Source organism: Tenrec ecaudatus, chromosome 11 (assembly GCF_050624435.1).
Source record: "Tenrec ecaudatus isolate mTenEca1 chromosome 11, mTenEca1.hap1, whole genome shotgun sequence".
Classification (NCBI taxonomy): Eukaryota; Metazoa; Chordata; class Mammalia; order Afrosoricida; family Tenrecidae; genus Tenrec; species Tenrec ecaudatus.
The window spans coordinates 20064629-20087516 of NC_134540.1; the positions used below are offsets into that span (position 1 = coordinate 20064629).

At 47.1% G+C, this 22888-nt stretch overlaps 1 protein-coding gene across 1 annotated transcript in view; it reads left to right on the forward strand.

Annotated features, from left to right (window-relative positions):
- TBC1D4 (TBC1 domain family member 4) overlaps positions 1-22888 on the forward strand; it is a 208946-nt gene that overhangs the window by 131012 nt on the left and 55046 nt on the right. The window contains exons 2-8 of the mRNA XM_075562974.1: positions 2291-2878; positions 5049-5138; positions 9508-9612; positions 13581-13713; positions 18395-18486; positions 18800-18910; positions 20206-20325. Of these exons, the coding sequence (XP_075419089.1) occupies positions 2291-2878; positions 5049-5138; positions 9508-9612; positions 13581-13713; positions 18395-18486; positions 18800-18910; positions 20206-20325 (1239 nt within the window). The remainder of the gene's footprint in view (positions 1-2290; positions 2879-5048; positions 5139-9507; positions 9613-13580; positions 13714-18394; positions 18487-18799; positions 18911-20205; positions 20326-22888) is intronic.

Consider the following 22888-nt stretch of genomic DNA (forward strand, 5'->3'; position numbering starts at 1 on the left):
CTTGGTGGCAGGGAATTTGTTTTTTTGTGTTTTCCTTTTCTTTGGGGAAGAAACCAACTCGTAAGAAGCGGAACAACTTTTCCCAAGAGTATTCAGTGAATTATTGGCAGGACCGGAGTAACTGCAAACCCATCCCTGTCCCGCAGAGTAGAACTGCCCCCTAAGGTCTTTTCAGAAAGTGACCTCCACCTCTTTGTCCCATGGGGTGGCTGGTGGATCTGAACTGCCCAGCTTGTTGGTTAGCAACTGACGGCTGCACCACGACATCACAAGGGCCCCTTTGTGCGCCCCCCAAACTCAAATGCACTGACCCAACAGGATAGAGAACTGCCCCCCCCCCCAAGTTTCCAGCACTGTAAATCCTTTTTTTTAAAAACAGTTTTCTTGGCATTTCATCCACATGTCATACAGTTCATTAATTCAATCATACCAAGAAGAGTTGTACAATCCTCAACACAATCAATTCTAGTACAGTTTCTTCTAGCCCAGTGGTTCTCAATCTTCCTAATGCCGCGGCCCCTTCATTACAGTTCCTCATGTTGTGGTAACCCCCCCAACCATAAAATTATTTTCATTGCTACTTCATCACTGTCATTTTTCTATTGTGATGAACTGGACGACCCCTGTGAAAGGGTTGTTTCACCCCCAAAGGGGTTGCGACCCACAGGTTGAGAGCGGCTGTTCTAGACTGTCAATCTTCATGGGAGTAGAAAGCCTCTTCTTTCCCCTGAGGAGTGGCTGGCGGTTTTGAACTACCGGGCGTATGTTTATCACTTTGCCACCAGGGCTTAAAGTGACGTTCGAGCCTGGGTTTAAATGAGGTAAGGGAGTGAGCCACGCAGATTATGTAGGAAAAGCCACAGGGCCGTGTGGAAGAGGGAGCTGAGACGGTGATAATGTCCGAGAAAGTGAGATGAGGGTGACAGTCAAGCAGCCCCAGGGAATGAATAGTCGCTGTACAAATGCGATCTGTAGGTATGTGATGTGTAGGGGGAGGGCCTGGTAGGGTGCTATAAGGGAAATCCCCGGGTAGCTATTTCAATCCAGGTATAAGGCAATGAGTACTCTGTCATGAATATGCCACATTCTGTACATCCGTTCCCCAGTCGAGGAACCCCTGTGGCATAGAGGCTTATGCGTTGAGGTACTAAGGGAAACAGAGAACGACGAGACTTCACAGCCTCGGAAGCCCACAGGGGCAGTTCCACTCTGCCCTTCAGAGTTGCCGTGAGTCGCAGTCCACTTTGCGGCAGTGATTGATGGGCATCACTTGGGGGTGTGCGCGCGGGGCCATTGCGATTAATGCTGCTTTGAACAAGCGTTGGCGTGGACCTTGTTTGCAGGTCTTGCAGATACATACCAGGAGTGGCGTGGCTGGCTCGTGTCTAGGCTGGGTTTATGTTTGACTTTCCATGAAGCTACCAGTTTCCTAAAGTCGTTGCACTGTTTTATGCACACCCGCATCCACACTGGATGAGAGCATTCTGGTTTCTCCACAACTCTGGCCAGCACTTGGTCTTTTTGATGTTAGCTTACCTGTAGGGGGCAGAGCAGTATCTCCCTGTGGTTTTCATTTGCCTTTTCTTGATGGCCTATGTTCCTGAGGGGTGTCTGGGTTTTCATCTCTTTTTTCCAGAAAGTGTATCTCATCATTACTTTTGGAACTTTAAACCCTTTCAGCTGAGGTTCATAATACCTAAAGCAAACCTAACCCACTGCCATTGAGTGGGTTCCGACTCAAAGCCACCCTCCACGAGGGAAGAGGCCGTCCACACCGGGTTTCTGAGGCGCTAAGTGAGTTTGTGAGCAGATGGTCTCTCTCTCTCTCTCTCTCTCTCTCTCTCTCTCTCTCTCTCTCTCTCTCTCTCTCTCTCTCTCTCTCTCAGCACCTGGTATGTGTGCACTGCTGATCTTGGGGTTCACATCCTACTGAGTCACCCATGCAGTTCATAATGAAAGGACATTTGTAGTTAATCAAAGAGTCATCTCGGTCTCATGGTTTGGGTTTTAGGAAAGCTAATCAACTTAAAAAGGAAACCATAATACTGTTATCATTCAACATCGGCATTACTTCAAATCTCTTCGGTCTAATTTAAGTTTTACATTTTATCTTGAACAGGGACTGACTATTTCTTTTTGTATTTTATTTATACAGGGGCGGGGTTGTCAAAGTTAAGAGATAGTGAATTTTTCAAAAGTCTCCTTCCTACTATCATACTGCATGAGATCATAGCACATAAGTTATTTCTGTCGATTCACTTACCCATTTCTTCCTCTCTCTGCCCCCCAGGTCCCCGATGTTATCAGCAGCATCAGGCAATTGTCCAAAGCTGCCATGCAAGAGGACACAAAGCCCAGCAAGGACATGGAAGACGCCTTTTACAACTCGCAGAAGTTCGAGGTCTTGTACTGCGGGAAGGTTACGGTCACCCACAAGAAGGCGCCCTCGAGCCTCATCGACGACTGCATCGAAAAGTTCAGCCTGCACGAACAGCAGCGCCTGCGGACCCAGGGAGAGCAGCCCAGCGCCGACCCCGGCGATGACCTCATGGTCTTCGAGCCCGAGGTGCCCAGCCCGCCTGCAGACAGCCTGCTGGAGGAAGGCGATGGCGTCCCCCGGGGTCCCGCCGGCTTCCGAGCCGTGGCCAGCCAGCCCGTGCTGTCCAGCTCTCGAGCTTGCTTCCCCGAGCGCATCTTGGAGGACTGTGGCTTCGACGACCAGCAGGAGTTTCGGACGCGGTGCAGCAGCGTGACCGGCGTCATGCAGAGGAAGGTGCAGGAGAACAGCCAGAAAGCCCAGCCTCGCCGGAGGCACGCCAGCGCGCCCAGCCACGTGCAGCCGTCGGACTCAGAGGAGAACAGGACAATGCTCTTCCAGGTACTTGCCACTGAACGCATTCTGACGCACCGGGACCCGATTGGGTAGCGCAGAACTGCCCTCATGGGTGACGGTGGCTGTAAATCTCCACTGGAGCAGGACGTCTCGTCTTCCCCCCACAGAGCGGCTGGTGGGTTTGAACTGCTGACCTTGCAGTTAGCAGGCCAACCAACAACGGTACTTGTCCTCCCAAACCACCCAACCAAACTCCCTGCCGCTGAGTTGATGCCCACTCACCGTGAGCCTCTAGGCCAGGGCAGAATCACCCTGTGTTTTACTGAGACTCACTGCGTACAGGAGCAGGATGCTCCATCTGTCTTTCTCCCACGGAGTGGCTGGTGGTTTGAGACTGCTTACTTTTCAGATCACAGCCCAGCTCGAAGCCACTGTGCCCTGCCCTGGCGGGTATGCAGCTGGCTGACCAGTGTCTCATCTGCTCCCCTCCCTGGAAGCAGCGGTTCTCCACCTTCCTCATGCCCCGACCCTCAAACACAGTTCCTCGTGCTGTGGTGACCCCCAACCATAACATTATTTTCGTTGTACTTCATCACTGTCATTTTGCTACTGTTACGAATCTGGTGACCTCTCTGAAAGGGTCGTTGAACTGCCACAATGGTTTGCAATGCACAGGTTGAGAATCACTGTTCTAGATAGTGACCATTTCTAGATAGCTGATAGTCCCACTTTCATGTCTTTCATCCTCAGTGGTAGGAAAGGCAGGTAGAGAGAGAGAAGGTGCATAGACCAGGGGTAACAGATCAGGGCAGGTGGGGGCACAGAAGCAGTTAAAGAACTCTGTAGAAACCTGGTGGATACAATAAAAAGCAAAAGAGCAAATGCACTGCCATCGAGTCAGTGCTGACTTATAGTGACCCCCTTTGAGTGTCCGAGACTTCGAGAGGCCAGTCTTTCTCCTGCGGAGCTGCTGCTGGTTTCAAACCGCCGGCCACGTGGACCGCTGCCCAACTCGTAGCGACTACACCACTCTTAGTGTGCTGCTTTTTGCCTTAGGTTGATGCTTAGTGAAGGGGCCCTGGTGGCCCAGTGGGAGACACTTTGGGCTGCTAACTGCAAGGTCAGCAGTTTGAAACCATCAACCGCTCTTGAGGAGAAAGAGGAGGCTTTCTATTGTCCCAAGGATTTACAGCCTCACACACCTACAGGGGCAATTCTGCTGTCCCCATAGGGTTACTGTGATTCAGCATCAACTCAGTGGCAGGAGTTTGGTTAGGTTTTGGATTTTTTTTGGTTTTGGTTAGGTTTTGGATTTTGATACTTGACATGGTATGTTTTTTTTTTTTTAATATATTACTACAGTAAAACTCACCTGACATGGGATTTAAAAACAACAAACACGAATATATGAGACTGATGAAGTATGGACAAGAAAGTTTTTCTTAAAAAAAAAAAATGTAGGGACATCTGGAGAGTCAGAGGAGGATGCACTGATCTGACCGTGTCAGATGAAGGAGAATATGAGAAGCCCACCATGGACCTGACCAGTTACTCAAAAAACACAAAGGAAACATGAACAACCCCCCAGCTCTCCGCCCTGGCCTGGATTCCAACTCATCGCCACCCCTCGGGATTAAGTTAATAAGATTATGTGATGCATGCCACCTTGATGTAAAAGAAGAGCCTGCATCCCACAGTGTAGGTCATGGAAGATGTAGAGAGTGTCAGGCTTCCCTTAAATGGAGTTCTAACACTGACTTGTAGAAGTTCCTTAACCCCCCTCAGCTTTGTCATGTTGAGTTCTTGTCAACAAAGGAAGTCTATCTTTTTGTCCTGTTCTAAGACACTCCCAAGGTGGAAATTCCACAATGCCCCTTGATAAACAAGGCCTGGTGTGTCACATTTGCTTTCTTGGAATTAGCAGGCTGCTGCTTCTTCTTTTTGGGTGTGTTAGTGTTTGAACTTGGTTTCTTATATCTTGGAAATGAAGACTAGCTTCATTTTCGTGATTTCTTAACCAGAAGGGAAGAAATATTTTGAAGCAACCAGCAGGTCGAGGTGAAATCCAGGCTGAATTGGATGTTGAAGATGCGTGGGACTAGATAATAAGTTGTGTTTGAGATGTCTTTACTGGGGCTGCATGATTAGGTGAGGTATAAAGTAACACACTGGATCCTTGGCTGTTTAAATTAATCAGAATATTTTTATTTTTAAGGTTGGACGATTTGAGATTAACCTCATCAGCCCAGACACTAAATCGGTTGTGCTGGAAAAGAATTTTAAAGATATTTCCTCTTGCTCTCAGGTATGTACTGAAGTATAACATCGCATGGGAACAGACTAACAGAATCTTGTTTCGGAATTGACCCTACCACAACGGAGCTAAAACTCAGGCAGCTTTAGCTAGCTTTAAAAAACAGCGGCCACCACAGTAGTAGTCAAGAATGGACTCTTACTGAAACTAGGAAGACTCTTGTGCTGGTTTTATTCCTGGGATACAAATCCTGTTCAGGTCTCTAGGTTCCTACCATCACTTGCTTCTCCTTATTTTGATGGGCCCGTGTCTTTGTGGCGTCCCTTCCTCAGACCCTCCTCCACTGTGAAACCTTCGTGGTGTGAGGCCTTTGGAAAATTCCCTCACACTTCGAGTTCCTCAGAATCTGGGCAGCGGCCCTCGCGGGTGTAATTGAGTCAGGTTTGTTCATTAGACCGCAAGCAGAGAAGAAATGACTAATGAAATAGAAATGGCTTCTGAAAGGAGAACTTGTGCATTCAATTTACACTCATGTCAATGTGGGAGGTTTTGAGGAAAGCTCGTCACAGCTAGTTCTTTGGGTATGTTTTTGTATAATGGGTACAGCAAAGTGCATATGAGATTACAGGACAGAAGCTAGGGGACTACAAATCATAGTAAGTATTTAGACGACCAAGGCAAAAAGTAGAGCTCCACCAACATAATGTCAATATAGAAAGAGTTTCAGAGAAGTCAGGGTTGAAGGAGTATCTACATGCTGATGTGGGAAGGTCGGAAACAATGCCACGGCGCCTTTGGGGAGAGGCTCTCTGGACTAAGAAGAATCGACTTCTTCACAGGCAGTGACTTAGCTATCTCTGCACAGAGATGGATCTTCCTGAGTTTTAACATCCCAAAATCATGACTGCCCATGAATTCTGTTAGGATTATTTTCTTAAATGTTGGAGTTGGCATTGCAACAGGGGTGGTATGCTGGGACCCTTCCCTTTGAAAATAACAGGAGGGAGTTTATACATCAGTCTTATTGATGTATATGTAGATGTGGGAGAATGCAATTTCCCTTATAACATTTTATGTTAATATTTTAAAATATTAGACATCCACTGCTATTGAGTCCATGTTGTCGTGGTTATGTGTTGGGTCGCTAACCACAAGGTCAGCAGTTTAAAGCCACCAGCGACTCCAAGGGAGGAAGAAGGGGCTTTCTATTCCGTGAAAGAGTTACAGCCTCAGAAACCCACAAGGGTAGTTCTACCCTGCCCTCTAGGGTTGCCATGAGTCGGGATCAGCTTGATGGCAGTGAATTTGGTTTTGGGTTTATAAGACAGTGTAGCTCTGCCTTGAGTTTCCGAGGCTGTAACTCTTTACATAAGCAGGAAGCCTCATTTTTCTCCCATGGAGCAGCTTGTGGGTTCAAACTGCCGACCTTGTGACTAGCAGCCCAAAGTTAACCAAGTTTGCTACCAGGCTCCAGAATTTTATATGGAGTGATAAAATTGTGCTGTGCAGATAAAGTTTTATACTCTGATAAATGGAGAAAAGGTTGAAGTTGTCAAGGATTCTGTCTTACTTGGATCCACAAGCAGTGTTCATAGAAGCAGCGGCCGAGAGATCAAAAGACATACTGCATTAGGTAAATCTGCTGCACAAGACCGCTTTAGCAGCACAAGTAAGTACTGCTACACAAGTACTGAAGACCAAGGGGGTAACTTTGAGGACTAAGGTGGGCCTGGCCCAAGCCATGGCATTCTCCATTGCCTCCTGTGCTTGTGAAAGTTGGACATTGAATAAGGAAGACCATAGAAGAATCGATGCATTTGAACTGTGCTCTTGGAGAATATTGAAAAATACTTGACACCGTGTCTTGGGAGAAGCCTGGCCAGAGTGCTCTTTGGAGGCAAAGGTGGCAAAACTTACAGACTTTGGACGTATTGTCAGGAGAGACCAGTCCCCTGGAGAAGGACATCGTGCTAGGTAAAGGAGAGGGCAGAGAAAAAGAGAAACGCCCTCCAGGACACAGAGTGACACACTGGCTACGACAATGGGCTCAGGCCTAGGAACAATTGTGAGAATGGTGCAGGAGTGTGATGTGCTTCCTGCTCTGTGCGTAGGGGCGCTGTGGGTCAGAGCCGACGCAATGGCCCCTAACAACAACAACTCTGATAACAATAGAAAGTGACAGAATCAGCATGGAGGAGGGATCGATCTATGGCAACTTATTGAAGGACAGTGTTTTAGTCTGGGTGAATTAGGGAAACAAACCCACAGAAACTCATGTATGTATAAGAGAGAGTTTTATTTAAAGGGTAAGTGTACATTCAGAAAGCGTCCCAACCCTGTCCAGTCCAAGGCCATAAGTCTGACAACCCATATGTCCGCCACCGATCTACAAAGTCCTCCTCAAACTCACAAAACACACACAATGATGCCGAATGCAGGAGGAACACAGGTCAGTGGGTAGAAAGTCTTTGAATTCAGTGGCGGTGTAAGCATCTCGGAGCTGGCAGGGGTCTCCACGTGGCTTCATCAAGTCCATGTGGCTTCTTCTCAGGGATGTCTTGAAGGAAGCGAGCCTTGCCAGCTGAGGCAGAGAACTAACTATGTTAGCCACACACTGGTCAGATCATCAGAGAACAAGAGACAAGAGAACTAGAAAGGCGAGGCTTACTGAGCCATTTAACTCTCTGCCCTTCAATTAATCCCACATTTGTTTATCGGCCAGGTTGGCACAATAAACCTTAACTATCACAGACAGTAAACTTCTTCCCATTGCAAAGACCAATACAGTCACTAAAAAAATGTATTCACTTAAATGGAGCAAATATTGATGACATAGTTTTTTAACAATCATTTTATTGGGGATTCTTACAACGCTTGTTATAATCTGTACATCAATTATATCAAGCATATTTGTACATATGTTGCCATCATTCATTTTTAGAGATTTACTTTCTATTAAACCCTTAGGATCAGCTCCACTTTTTTTCCCCTCCGCCCCAATAGATTGTTATTTATTTTCATATCTCACACGGACCGCTACCTCCCTTCCCCTCTGGTTTCTGTTGTTCTTCCCCCTGGAAAGGTGTGTGTGCGGTTATGTGCCATTCACTGCGATCGGTACCTCCTTCGTCCCCCACCTCTCTCCCCCTCCCCTCGACCCTTATGGTATCGCTATTCCCATTCCTCTTCCGGAGGTCTGGTGTTCTCTGTGGCACACACTTCTCGGGCGGGGCTCCGGTTGGCTCTGAGTGGGGCCGGCCTTGAGGACACATTCTTAGAGGGACTATTGCTTACTGCAAGACTGTAAGCTCCCAGCGGGCAGTATGGTGGGCTGTTTATGAGGCATCAGTGTGAGTTGGTTAGGACGGAGCTTGACATAAATTAGCAGTTTCTTTGTGTGGAGCTTCGTGCTAAGTACTAGGTAGAGTGGTGTGCAAACTCCAAAACAAAACAAAGACATCTCAACTGCCTGCCATGCAGTTGATTCAGACTCAGAGCAGCCCCAGGAGAGGGCGGAACTTCCCTTGTAGGTTCAGAAATGGCAACTCTTAATCAGGGGAATGCCGCATCTTTCTTCTTGGGAGCATCGGGTAGTTTCGAACGGTTGACCTTGGGGTTAGCAGCCCATGACGCTACCAGTGCTCCCCAGGTGGACAGACCAGGTGTAATTAATTCCTGCCCCCAAAGTGTGCCCAGAGCCCATGCCTCCCAAGCCTTCCAGGAAGAGAGAAAGAAAACTAGCAATGCTCATCAATCATGCAAAAGCAAACAACCAAGAAAAATGAAACCAACTTTGAAAACAGCCAAACTGCCATCAAGTTGATTCTGGCTCCTAGCACCCCTGCAGGACAGAGTAGAACCCCCCATAATCTTTCCAAAGCTGCAGTGGAAAACTTCATGCCTATGAGTTTCTTAATGTATTGATCTTCTAACAGGTGTGTCTCCTTGGGGCTCCTATCAATTTGTCTAGTGCTATTGATTCTATCAATGTGTCTCTGATATTCTTCTGTGCATTCTCAGAGAGTTACATGCTATTTAATTTCAGCCAGCATCATCGCTACTGTCTCTTTCATCCTTAGTCTCCCATAGACAAAAACAAGGCATAGGATGAACCTCCAGGTTTCTCAGAAGTCGAGAAGGGGAGGGCTGTTTCCAGAGACTGGGAGAGGTTGTGTCCAAGATACAGCGGAGCATACCATCTGTGTGGGTTTCCTGTGGCCCCGAACCCTTCAGCCTATTTGTCGTCGGAAACCATCCTCCGTCGTTGCTGTGTATTCAGACATCACCGAGGGGGTTTGCTGTTACGCTGCGCCCCTGTCACAGCTCGGCGAAGGAGACATTTGTGGACCTGATGCTGACAGTCTCTTGTTGCTTCGTGGGAGATATTCTTAAAAACACTGCGATTCTTTCTCTCCTCTAGGGTGTAAAGCATGTGGATCATTTTGGATTTATCTGCCGGGAGTCTCCAGAGCCTGGGCTGAGTCTCTATATTTGTTATGTGTTCCAGTGTGCCAGCGAGTCCCTGGTAAGTGGGGTGAGGACTGTGTATGACCACCTGCCCACACAGCAGCCTCAGATGAGACCCCCCACCCCTCACCCCCCACCCCAAAATACAACCCCAAATCACTGCCATGGAACTGATGTGGACTCAGCAATCCCCCAGGACAGCGTAGAAATGCCCCTGCGGGTTCCAAGATTGTAACTCTTTACAGCAACTCCCATTTTCCTCCAAGGGAGCAACTGGTGGGTTCCAGCTGCGGGCCTTGCCCTTAGCAGCCTCGTGCATACCACTCTGCCACCAGGGCTCCGCTCAGCATCTAGCTCGTGGTGAATGTCTCATCACTGCAGGAAGACTGTGAGGATTCTTATTTCCTATCTCACTCCTGTCGACCCTGTAGGGCTGTCATATCGAGAGAATAGGACCAATCGCTCAGCTTTCCAAGACTAGAAATTTTTTTATTGTGAATTAGGTGAGGGCTTACATTTCACATCATTTCGTATTCAGTGATATAAACAACTTATCCAACTTCCCAATAGCGTCCTCTACCCCTGCCCCCTTTTTTCTCTCTCCCTCCCTCTTCTTCTAGACTTATTACACTTCCCCTTCACCATAGGCTGATGCCTCAAGGCTACAAATCTAACTGGGAGCAGACAGCATCTTCTTTCTCCCTAGGAGCAGCTGGTGGGTTTGAACCACCACCCTTGCATCTATCAGGCCAAGGCTTACAGCATTGCACCACCCAGAAGCCTTTGTTTAAACTGTTGGCTTGTCGAAGGGGCTTCTTGAAGCAGGGGCCATCGTGGTAGAGAGTGTGGGAACATGCTGCCGTTTGTCCCCTTTCAGAACCCCTGTGTCTAAGGCAACAGACTAGCTTGTCTGTGAATGTCCCCCCATTACAGTGAAGCTGTATCAGAAACAATCTCAGCTTTGGCATCAGGATTCTGAAGGACAGGACCGCGCTGGTGTCAGCCAAACCTTGTTTGCTCTAATTTCATCAGACAGCTCGACTGCACAGTGAGGCTGGGGAGAGAGCGGACAGAAGCGTGTCAGCCACCCGCACAGAGAGGGTGGCCCAAGTCATTGAAGCGGAGAACAGAACCAAGTATTCAATAGTGTTGGCGATCTCAGCGCCGGCGGGGGGGTGGTGGGGTGGGGGGGTGGGGCGGGTTAGTTGGGGGAGGGATGTCAGGCCATGGGTTGCCAACTGTGAGGCCCAGCTCCCCTGCGGGAGAAAGACAGTGCTCTCTGCTCCTGTAAAGGGGCGCACTCTCTGCGGCCCTGGGTTGGGGTTCCTGGTGTGTGGGAATGCTAGGCCCTGGGACAGACTCTAGGGCAGTGAGTTTGGAAGTGGTTGCTGGGAGCCGTAGTATTGATGGGGCTGTGGCAGTTGTGTAAGCGAAGGTATTGCCAAACCACAGATCCTGGCTTATCTTCTCTGAGCAAAGAATTCAAAATCAATAGTTCCCTTTGCTTCTCTGCAGCATGTCATCAAGTGCAAGTACGATAGGTTCATAAATGGTGCTTATAAACACTTGTTGCTTAGGATAGATCCTGGAGAATTATCCTGGAAGTTTAAATACTTAAAAAAAATTATAGGCCATTGCCTTAGCCTTGTTTTATCAACCCTTAAGAGCTGTAGGAAATATATATTTATATATTATAAATAAATATAAATTTAAATTATAGATACATAATTATATATAATATATTATATATCTATAATTTTAATGCTGTATCCAATATTGGTTTGAAAGATGTGGGGGGAAATCCTAAGTTATTTAGACTTTACATCTATTCCACAAATGCAGATAAACTATCGGCAGAAGTTCAACCCAGGATTCTAGTTCACATAGCATTCTCACCTTCTGTTCAGGAAATGCAAGTAGTCCTGGTGGCGTAGTGGGCTACACATGGAAATGCTAACCTCAAGGTCAATGGTTCAAACCCACCAGTGACTCTAAGGGAGACGAGGAAGCTGTCTGTTCCAGGGAAGGTTTTTAGTCTGACATGAAAGAGGGCAGTTCTGCTCTGTTCTGTAGAGTCACTGTGGGTGGAAATTGACTCAGTGGCGTGAGCTTGAGTGTGATTTGGGTTTGGTTCCCTGCTAAGGTGCCTTGTCGATGGAGGCTTGCATGTTTAGACTGAGGCAGAACAGGTTTTAGTGCAGCTTCCAGATGAAGACGCACACGGAAGAAAGAGCTGGCAATCTAATTTTGAAAATGAGCGCGTGAGACCCAGTGGATTACAATGGTTTAATCCATTGCCAGCTATGAGGATGGCACAGGACCAGGAAGCACTTCATTCCACTGGGCATGGGCTTGCCATGAGCCAGGGGCCCACTACAGGGCAGCTACAGAAACAGCAGCCAGCCCCCAGATGTACACAAACAGCCCTGGGGGAAGAGTTGTTGAAAGTACACAGCCCTAGAATACATTGGCAGAAAAATTGTGTACCAAGTTCAGGAAGTTTTCCTTGTCTCTTGAGCTCATCAATGATTAATGGTCAAGCAAGGTAAGGAGGAGGCAGGTGAATGAGACAGGTTCAGGATTGGGGGCCATATTTTAAAGGATAAAGGAAGTTGCAGATGTTTGAGAGAGAGCAGTGATTGAGGGAAAGAGATCTCATTTGGATGAACTTGAAGTCATGGGTGTTTATGAACATAGGAACTGAAAGCATGGAGTTGCCTCTAGACACACGAGTGCTCAAGAATGTACACCGGAGGATGTTGTAAAAGTTGTTTAACCCCCCAAGGGCTCAAGTAGAACGAAAATTCTTTGAAAATGATGATGGCAACAAATGTACAAATGTGCTGGACACAATGGATGCATGTATGTATTGTGATAAGAGCTGTATGAGCTCCTAATAAAATGATTTTTTTTAAAGTTGTTTAGCCCGACAGACCGAGAGAGCACTGTACTGTGTGATAGTCGCTGCAGTTGGTCATTGTCTTCTTAGTAAAAAACAAACCAAACTCACTGCCATCGAGTTGACTCCAAACTGTGATGATGCTAGAGAATTGCCCCTTTGGGTTTCCAAGGCTTTTTCAGTCTTTTTTTAAAAAAAATGGGGGCTCTTACAGCTCTTATCACAATGAAGAAGATGTTACCATCATCTTTTTCAAAACATTTTCTTTCTACTTGAGCCCTTAGTATCAGCTCATCATCTTTTTTCTTCCCTCCCCTATAGAACCCTTAATAATTTATAATTTTTTCATGTGTTCTACTGACTGCTGTCTCCCTTCTCCTACTTTTCTGTTGTTTTATCGGGGGCTGGGCGGGGGGGGGGGGGAAGTCACCATAACATGAGGAACTGTGTGAAAGGGTCCCAGGATTGGGAAGGTTGAGAACCACTGGGCTAGAGGAATCTATCAAATGGGATACTCTCAAACACAGTGGAGTTGAGCATCTTTCGTGGTTCCGTCTATGTTGGAGAAGGAGTCTTGGTACTAACCCAATTGGGTTGGCAGATCAAAACCCCCAGCTGCTCCCTGGGAGAAAGAGGAGGCTTTAAAAAAAATCCCATCCAGATTTACAATCTCGGAAACCACCCCACTGGGGCAGTTCTGCTCTGCCCTATAGGGCTGCTATGAGTCAGGATTCACTCCGTGGCAGGGCATGTGGTTCTTGAGTTTGACATGTCACGGACGGAACTTTCAGCCAAGTCTTGAGCTGATAAACCACTCAAACAATCCTCATTGACTCATGACATGGTCTGTGGAGGACAGCACTCTCTGGGATTTGAATGTTGCATGCAGACAACCGATTAGCATGCTAGCACACACCTTGAATCCTTGGTCTTCTTTAGCCAGCTTTAAGTTGTATGTAGAGAAGGCTTAACTTCAAGACTAATTTTTTTTCCTGCCAGCTTTCCAGTCATGCAAATTCTGTGTTAAATATTTAGTCAGTGTCAGTAAAGGCTCCTGTTGCTCGTGGGTCGCTAGTGCACCGCATGAATGCCATCGTTTACAGCCCGGCCTGTGTTTCTTCTTGCAGGTGGATGAGGTAATGCTGACGCTGAGGCAGGCTTTCAGCACGGCTGCTGCCCTGCAGAGTGCCAAGACGCAGATTAAACTGTGTGGGGCCTGCCCTATGCACTCTTTGCACAAGCTGTGTGAAAGGATCGAAGGTACGGTATGACTTGGCCTTGGCAGAAGAGGCGTTTGCTTTGGCCTTTGAGAAACCAGAAAGTCCCTACAGCCATTGAAAGGCTCTTTGTTTCTTTTGGAAACAGGAGTCCAAAGAACCATTTCTCATGTCTAGTTAAATATCTGAGCATGCTGTCTGTCAATCTCTCCTACATATTTGCCCCTCTTTTGCTGGAGGGTGGGGGGTCACCTTTCTCTCCTTCCCTCTCTTTCTTTTTCTTTTGTTTCTCTTGTGGCAAAATCAAGAAAGGGACTTGTATTTCCCACAGTTAAGACTGCTGTGCCCCTAGTGGGGGAAAACCAAACCAAACCCACTGGCAGAAACCGATGTTTCTGACTCACAGCAAACCCATAGACCAGAGTGGAAATGTCTGTGGAGTTTTCCAAGATTCCACTTTTTTTTTGCTGGAAGCAGATGGCCACCACTTTTTTTCTGTGGAGCAGCTGGTGGGTTTGAACAGCTGACCTTTGGGATCAATAGCTGACCTTTGGGATCACAGCCAAGCACCTTAACAACTGCACTTTCAGGGCTTCTTAAATCGTGGGAACTGACCAGATATTTGCTGAGTGAATGAAGAGAGGCAAAACCATCTCAGAAGGCCAACAGCTAAATGTAACCCCCTAGCTGCCCCTCAGCTGGCAATGCATTCTTTTCCCCTAAAGGCTTAGAGCTGGATTGAAACTTGCTGGGGGTTTTGGGTAGCATTTGTAAATGACAGAGTGGTGATAGTGACTCGCGAAGCAGGCTAGCATTTGGGTTTTTGGTTGTTTTTTATTTAAACTGTGTTTGGAGAACCACGGTAGAGTATGAAGGAGAAGTAGACTGGGCGGCCTCGTGACCCACCTTCCCTATCTCCTCCTCCTCCTCATCACTACCAACTACAGCAAAAACGAGGTCTTAAAGATGGAGAAGTCCTGCACAATTGAGAAATGTTTGCTATGAGCAATGTGCCAGACACAAGGAGCCCTAGTTCGCTAACTGGAAAACTGGCGGTTCGAACCTACCACCCACACCAAGGAAGAGAAAGGAGGCTGTCTGCTCTTGGAAAGATTGGAATCCAAAGGGGCCAGTTGTACTGTGACCTGTAGGATCCCTATGAGTCAAAATTGACTCAAGGGCAGTGATTTTGGCTTTTGAGTTTAAAGTTACGGAAAAGATAGAGATTTCGACTGTGCTTTTAGAGAGCTGACCTGCTGGGGTGAGTGACACTCATGTGAGCAAATCCGTGCAATCCGGTCTCAGAGGTGTGATAATAGATGACGAGGAAATGGGGGTGGGGAGGGGGAATGTAAAAAGCAGAGAATGGTCAAGTCATTGCTAATGCAAATTGCGATTTCTGTTCAGTTGGCAACAGAAGCGTAAGCATAACCGGCAGTTACTTTGGCATTTAGAGTAAAGAAGGACAATGTCAATTAAAGTTTCATTCTAAAGAAGTGCATTGGAAAGTGGACTACCTCCACGCCCCTGATTGGCCCTCAAGGGATAGTCTCCTGTAGGGACTTACCTGGGTGCCTCCTGGATGGACAGTCGTGAGTCCTGCCTGGACTGCCTCAGGGAAGCCCCTGGACCAATACTGTAAGCTCCCCTGCCTTTCATATCATGTGTGTCCCAATCCTGGCCCCATCCTGCTCCAGGAGTCCCACCGGCAACAATGGTCTCTTTGTCACCAACCATGTTTCTGTGCCTGTTCTCTTGGTCCTCCCATGCCCTTTGTAAAGCTGTGTCGCAGCGGACTCTTGGACACCATCAGGAACCTGCGCTGATGGTCTCTGTCCTCCCAATGATAAGTCTCTGTAGTTCTCCTGTCCTAGCCTGTTTAAGTCTTAATACATATTCTCTTCAAAGAAGAAGAGGCTGGTGGGATCCAGGGCTTTGGTCCTTAGCCACCCTTCACATCTGCATCCATGTGCATTCTTGGGTTAGAGAATCAATCCTTCAAGATCAACAGGGCAGCATTTACTGAAAGAGCCATTTTCATGGGTTAGGAACAGGTATCAGGCATCAAAAACCAAAAAATCATATCATTGTGAATGAGGGGGAGTGCAGAGTGGAGACCCAAAGCAATTGGACATCTCCTTACAGAAGGGTCATGGGGAGAAGACAAGCCAGTCAGGGTGCAGTGTAGCACCGCTGAAACATACAACTTTCCTCTACTTCTTTAATGCTTCCCTCCCCCCACCCCCCATCATCATAACCCCAATTCTACCTTACAAATATGGCTAGACCAGAGCATGTACATGGGTACAGACAGGGAATTCAGGACAGATAAACCCCTCAGGACCAATAATGAGAGTAGTGATACCAGGAGGGTAAGGGGAAAGTAGGGGGAGAAAGGGCAAACTGATCACAATGATCTACATATAATCCCCTCCCTGGGGGACAGACAACAGAAAAGTGGGTGAAGGGCGACATCAGACAGTGTAAGGCATGAAAAAAATTATAAATTATCAAGGGTTTTTGAGGGAGGGAGGGTGTGGGAGGGAGGGGAAAATGAGCTGATACCAAGGGCTCAAGTAGAAAGAAAATGTTTTGGGAACGATGATGACAATAAATGTACAAATGTGCTTGACACAATGGGTGGATGGATGGTGGTGAGTTGAAAAAAAAAGGAAAGAAACGCAAAGAGGAAGTGGGAGGAGCGATGGTACAGTGAGGGGATCATAGTGTGTAAATGGAGACAAAATTTGCCCGAATTGTTGCATGTAAAACTGATGCTCTGTGCTGTAAATTTCACTTCATTCACAATAAATTATTTTAAGTTAAGGAAACAACATTCAGACTTTAACACGATTACTCCCTTGAATGCGCATTATTTTCAAACGCATATAAAGGCCTGGCAAAGAGAGAGCGTTCTGTCATTCCTTGGGGGATGACAAAGCGAGCATCCTAAGTCTGTGGAGGAATGGCCACATTACTCAAGAAATGGGGCTGGGTCAACTAAAGAGCCGAAGGGGGAAACGAATCAGGAAAACGGAAAGAGCCTTAATTGTCTTGGCTGTCAGGGAACACATAATGAAATAGTCATCAGATTAATTTGTGGTGAAATTGTAGGCAAACTGGTACATTTAGGCAATGCTGATGGGAATACACAAAGAGCTAGCAGACCTGCAATGCACAAAAGCAAGAGTCATGATGGTGTAGTGGTTATTTGTTGGGCTGCTCGCCATGAGGTGAGCAGTTCCAAACCACCAGCTGCTCTGCAGGAGAAAGATGAGGCTTTCTACTCTGGTATAGAGTCACAGTCTCGGAAACCCAGCGGGGCAGCTCTACCCTGTCTCATTGGGTTGCTGGGTGGCAGAATGGACTCATTGGCGGCGAGTAAGGCTTAACACACAGCTGCATATGCCCTGCCATCCAGCAGTCTCACAGCATATGGTGGACGGAACTTCTGTGGATGCAGGAAGTTTTGATTGGAAACACTGGAAAGTTAGAAACAACAATACGGATTCACGGGTAGGAAAATTGGCGTCTATTAGTATATTTAACCTGTTAATCAGAATGAATTCGAACTGTTTGCCTACTTGGATGCGACCTAAAAATATATTATTCAGTCAAAGAAAGTAATTTGCCAACCAGCATAATCATTCATGCTATGTCTACCTAAATGCACAGGGTAATATTGTCCCTCTGTCTGTTGAAAGCCTTTTAAGTGGTATTTTACTTTTAGACCTACAGGATCGTTGCAGAACAAGCCAGAGTTTACAGATATCCCCTGGCCTATTTTTCCACCAGTGGACATTTAACTTGTCCCCACCCTTGGCCGTTGTGAATGGCATTTCGACGCGCATTGGTGTACGCTTGTCGGTTTGCCTGATTGCTCTCAAGTCCCTGGAGTTTATGTGCGGAGCGGCACTGTTGCATCACATGATAGCTCGCCATTTGACGCGTGGAGGAACTGCCAAGCTTGTTCTGTAGCTGCTGTACTGTTTGGCATTCCCGCCAGCAATGAATGAGGCTCCATTTTCCCCGTGTCCCACCAGCATCTGTTTAGATCCTGTAAACAAGGTTTAAAAAAAAGTTTTTAAAATTGTGAACCAGGTGGGCACTTCGATTTCAGATCATCAATTTAAAAAAATTTTTATACAACAACTTAAGCTACTGAACATGTCTTTCTATAGCTTACTCTGCCCCCACCCCCTTGATTTCTGCTAAGAAGGCATTTTTAAGGAATTATTTGCCTTACTTTATATAAATAACATACAGTGAATACATAGAAAATATTCACTGTGTGGCCTCATATCATGTAATAAAAGTATTTAACTTTACACTGAGAAAGAATTAAAGGTGCCAACCTCAACAAGGGGACTGCCAAAAGTTCAAAGAATAATTCCATTATCTTTCAATTCCGATTGTCCTTGGACTTTTTGAAGTACCATCCTACAGTCACTGAGTGGATTTCAATCACGGTTAAGTTTGTTGGCAAATGAAATGACATCCACTTGGGCTGGCAACATGATCTCCTTTGAAAAGTCGTGGCTATAATTCTAGCTGCAGGGTCACTGTCTGAGGCAGGGAGCGTGTCCAGTGTCGTGTCTGTCCCAAGGTTGGTTGACAAGAGTGGAATTCAGAGTCTGCTGTGGGGCGAGCTACAAGGCACTACAGTTAGGTTCCCCTGCGGGGTTCTATGTAACCCTCCCTCCCTCCCCTGTCATTTTCCATAGGTCTCTACCCTCCCAGAGCCAAGCTGGCAATTCAGAGGCACCTCTCCTCTCTGACAGACAACGAGCAAGCTGACATCTTCGAACGAGTGCAGGTAACCTCCTGGGTCGCTGTCCTCACTAAGACCTGAGCAGTAGTCAGATCCTGTTTTGCTGTGTCCCTCTCCACGCTGCTTTCTGAAGTCCGAGCTACTTCTTATACCGTGCTCTTTGAGAGTAAGCAGGATGGCAGTGCTGGCGGTGCTTCTAAGAGCAGTCAAGGACCTGCCTTGATTTGTGTGTGTGTGTGTGTGTGCGTGCGCGCGCGCACGCACACGCTCGACATGATCAGCCAAGCGAGAGTGAAATACAATGAAGGAAGCTGTGTAGCCACTGTCTGGGCTCTCGGTCTGTTTGTCTGTCCCACAGAAAATGAAGCCCATCAACGACCAGGAAGAAAATGAACTTGTGATTTTACTCCTGAGGCAGCTGTGTGAGGCCAAGCAGAGGACACACACCCACATAGGGGAAGGCCCCTCGGTGAGAGCCTTTTCTGATTTTGTTTGTTTCTTTCCTATTTTCATGAACTTGGAACAAAAATGTTTTGTGAGCATGGGGAAGGAGTTCCTTTACTTGGAACACGTGTTTGAGGGCAAAAGCAGGGTGCACTTGGGCTTTCCGGGAGCAGTGCTGGAAGGACAGGCATCGGGAGATGCTGGGGGGTGGGCTGACCACAGCTGTGGAATAGCAATACCAGAAGGGGAACCGATCGCGATGATTGACACATAACCACATTCCCCCCCCCCCCCCGCACACTCTCCAGGGGAATGAACAACAGAAACCATGGGGGAAGGGAGACAACAGTCAGTGTAAGATATGGAAATAATAATAATTTAGAATTTATCAAGGGGTCATGGGGGGTGAGGTAAAAAATGAGGAGCTGATACCAAGGGCCCAACAGAAAGTAACTGTCTAGAAAAGAATGATGGCAACATATGTACAATTACGCCTGATACAATTGATGTATGGATTGTTGTAAGAGCCGTAAGAGCCCCAATAAAAAGATCTTTTAATATTTTTTCAAAAAGAGCAAATCAGGCTTGCACTCTGAAGCCAGGACTGGGCTCACTGTGATGGGAGATTTTTAAAGGCCTTGGCGGGTGAAGGGGTTGGAAGTGTTTGGATAGGAAGCAGGTTCCAGGATTTTGGAATGGGAAGTTTGAGGAAGTGCTACATTAGTGATTGCAGGAACCTTTATGAAACCCATATCAGCTGATAGTCACCCGCTGGGAAAGCCAACATGCGCTCAATGAACACAAGACCACGGTGCAGTTCCATGCGCCCCTGCCAACCAAGAGGTCCGCCGGTGGGAATTTCCAGAGGTTGTATGGGCGAAAGACCTAGCAGCCTCTTCCCGTAAAGATGAGAGTGAGAGCAGAGATTCCCACATGTATCTGGCCTACCCTCCCCTTTTCCAGAAAGAAAAAATGCACCGAGGAATGGATGGTTACCGTTATTAATTAGAATGACTGCAGTGGAAATTGCCATCTCTAGTTTAATTTTTATTGAGCACAACCAGAATTTATTCAAAGGAAAGAAAGACCATCTGGCTCTCTCTCTCTTTTTTCCTTACTGTTTACAGTACGAAGCATTAATCTCTTTCCTTTATCATCGGTGTGTTCACAGTGTGGAACTTAAGATATTACTTGCCAATGAAGCCGCTGGCAAATTCTTGTTTTTTCTTTTTAAACATGGCTTGCTTAAGCCTACATGTGAAGCCTCATTTAACCTTAAATATTTGCCTGCTAAAATGTATCTGTGTTTGTCTCCTACAGATGATCCCAAACAGTACCATCCCAGAAAATGTGACCAGCAGTGGGAGATTCAAACTCGACATCCTGAAAAATAAGGCTAAACGGTCTTTAACGAGTTCCTTGGAAAATATCTTCTCAAGGGTAAGGCCTGGCTGGGGGTCTCTGGGTGCTCAAGGCCAGGATGACCGCTTGATTGGGTTCATTCTCAAACTGCCTCATAGGAGATGGCCCCAGAAAACAAAACACACACGAGGAAAGTAACATTAATGTGGTTAATATCTATTATCAAAAAGCATCTTCAGAAGTTAAGCTTCATTTTCGGATGTAGATTTATTCTGTTGACTTGGATACCTGAACTCAAACAATAGAGTTAGTGTTAAAGATATATGTGCACAACTCTTTATTAGGCTTATCTATAATATATTTATATGTATTTATATACGTTATTATAGCTATAGGATAGAATATTGATGCCCAACAGGATAAGACCTTTTTATCCCTTGCCACTTCACACTGAGTTATAAAGAAACCCTTCTTTCATCTATTCTTAGGGACTGATTAGTGCTGAACCTACTTAAGTGTGTTAGGCTGTGTTGTCTAGAGAAACCACGCAGAGACACGCGTCTATGTGTGAGAAAGAACTTTACATCAAGAAGCAAGTATACGCCAGGAGGGCGCCCCAGCCAGTTCACTCAAGTGCGCAGGCGCAGTGCTAGCTGGGCCCCCTTCACACTCTCGCAGCTGCAGGCCGAGGACCCAAAAGGTGAAGTGGGGAGCAGGGAGCTCCCAGGCCAGTGAGGGCAGTCACGTGGATCCAAGGTTGGTGGAAGGAGGCAGGGCGCCAACAGGGCTCAGGGTCGGGGTGACCCATGTGTGGCCTCCCTGGAGGCCGACACAGTCCCAGTGAAATCCCAGCGAGGAGATAAGCAAAGTGGCAGAGAGGAACCGTCTCTGATCTGACTCTTCTACAAAAGGCCCACTCCGAAGGAGGGGTCATCAAGCCACCACTTGACTGACAGGTTGAACTCCGCCCCTCGCCCGGAGTGTCTAGTTGACAATCTCTGATGCCACAGTAAGTAGGCGTAATGGCAGTTTGCTTATTTGATTTAGTAAATGGGTTCTGATTTTTAAATGGGTAATATGGTTCCCTTTGCTCCGAACAATTCAATCGTAAAGCTGATAGTTGAGACCAAGCAAATGTGTTTGGGGGCTGGAGTGTCAGAGAGCCCAGTGGCTGAGAGCAGAGAGAGAGACAGAGAGCCCCTAAGGGCTGTGTGGTGTGGAGGTGGCCCCGTGCCATGTGGGAGTCTCAGGTTGCTCAGGAGGGTCTCTGCCCAGGAAGGCTCCTGGCTTGGCACAGTGCTTGAGTGGTAAGGAGCACACCCCTGAGGAGCATGAGCCAGCCTGGGATCAGAGCCAGAATAAGGAATTTACCGTATATACTCCAGTATAAGCCGAATTTTTGCAGCACCTTTTTTTTTGTGCTGAGAAAGTCCTCAGGTTTTTGTGGTAAAAGTAGGTGCCTCGGCTTATTCTCAAGTATATACGGTATCTATCCAGCAAGGTGCTCAGGATGAGGAATGGCCTCTGAACACAATGAGCATGGCTTCCATTTGTGGGAGAGGCGGTCTGAGTTGGGAGGAGGGGGCCTGTGTGGCTGTGACGGTGGAGAACGCTTCCATACAAGGGGACAGATCCCATCAGCCCATGTGCCGAAGAGCGTGGGACCCCTGGAGAAGGGAATGACAGTTATGAGAAGAAAGAAAATGAGAATGAACCTGAGGTTGTTGGGTTAGGCGTAAAGGTAGCAGTATGAGCTGGATTTCAGGGTCTGTTTATTTAGAATATAACCCTTCATTGTGTCCAATGGGTGGACAGGTGAGCAGGTCTCCTGTGTTGTTTTAGGGGCAGTTGAATCGATTCCCATCCATAGAGCACTCTTGAAACAAAGAGAACTTTCCCCGTGCATTTTCTTGGCTCTCCTCTCTATGGAAGCAGATTGCTAGGTCTACCTCCTGCTGAGCCAAGACGAGCCTGAGAGTTAGTTCAAACTACCAACGTTTTGTGAAGTAACAGAGCGCTTAACTATCCATGCCACCTTAGCTTCCTTCTAGTCACCAGATAATAAACCTGGCCAGGTGGCATCTAAATCATCACAAAAACACCAGAAGCAGAACCCATCTGGCACCGAGTGGTTCCAACCCCCAAGGACCCAATATAGGGCTTCTCTAACTGTACATCTCTGTGGGGTGCAGACAGCCTCATCTCTTCCCCTGGAGCAAGCAGGTCGTGGGTGTGCATTGCCAATCTTGTGGTAAGCAGCTCAGGACTGAACCCACAGCGCCGCCGTGGCTCTGTGGGTGGCACCTCGTGCTCACGTTTTGGTTTCTAGGTATTATCCACGGAAAGAAACCAAGGCTCCGGGAGAAACGAAGGAGTACAGGGTGAGCTTGAAGTATTCCTGGTGCTCAGAGCAAAGTGCTCCAAGAGAGATGGATGGAGAAGCAAGGGTATGGCAGACAGTTCATGGAAGAATTCCATTGCCTTTTAATTCCATTTTTACCATGAACGTTTTGAAGTCCCCTCATTTTAGAAGTATGAGCCCCTAACAAATCGTCACGGGTCTGGTAGGTGCAACTGTACAGCTATAATACATAAAGATTATAGTAAAGTCATAGAGAATCAGAGAGATAGGAGAGAGAGT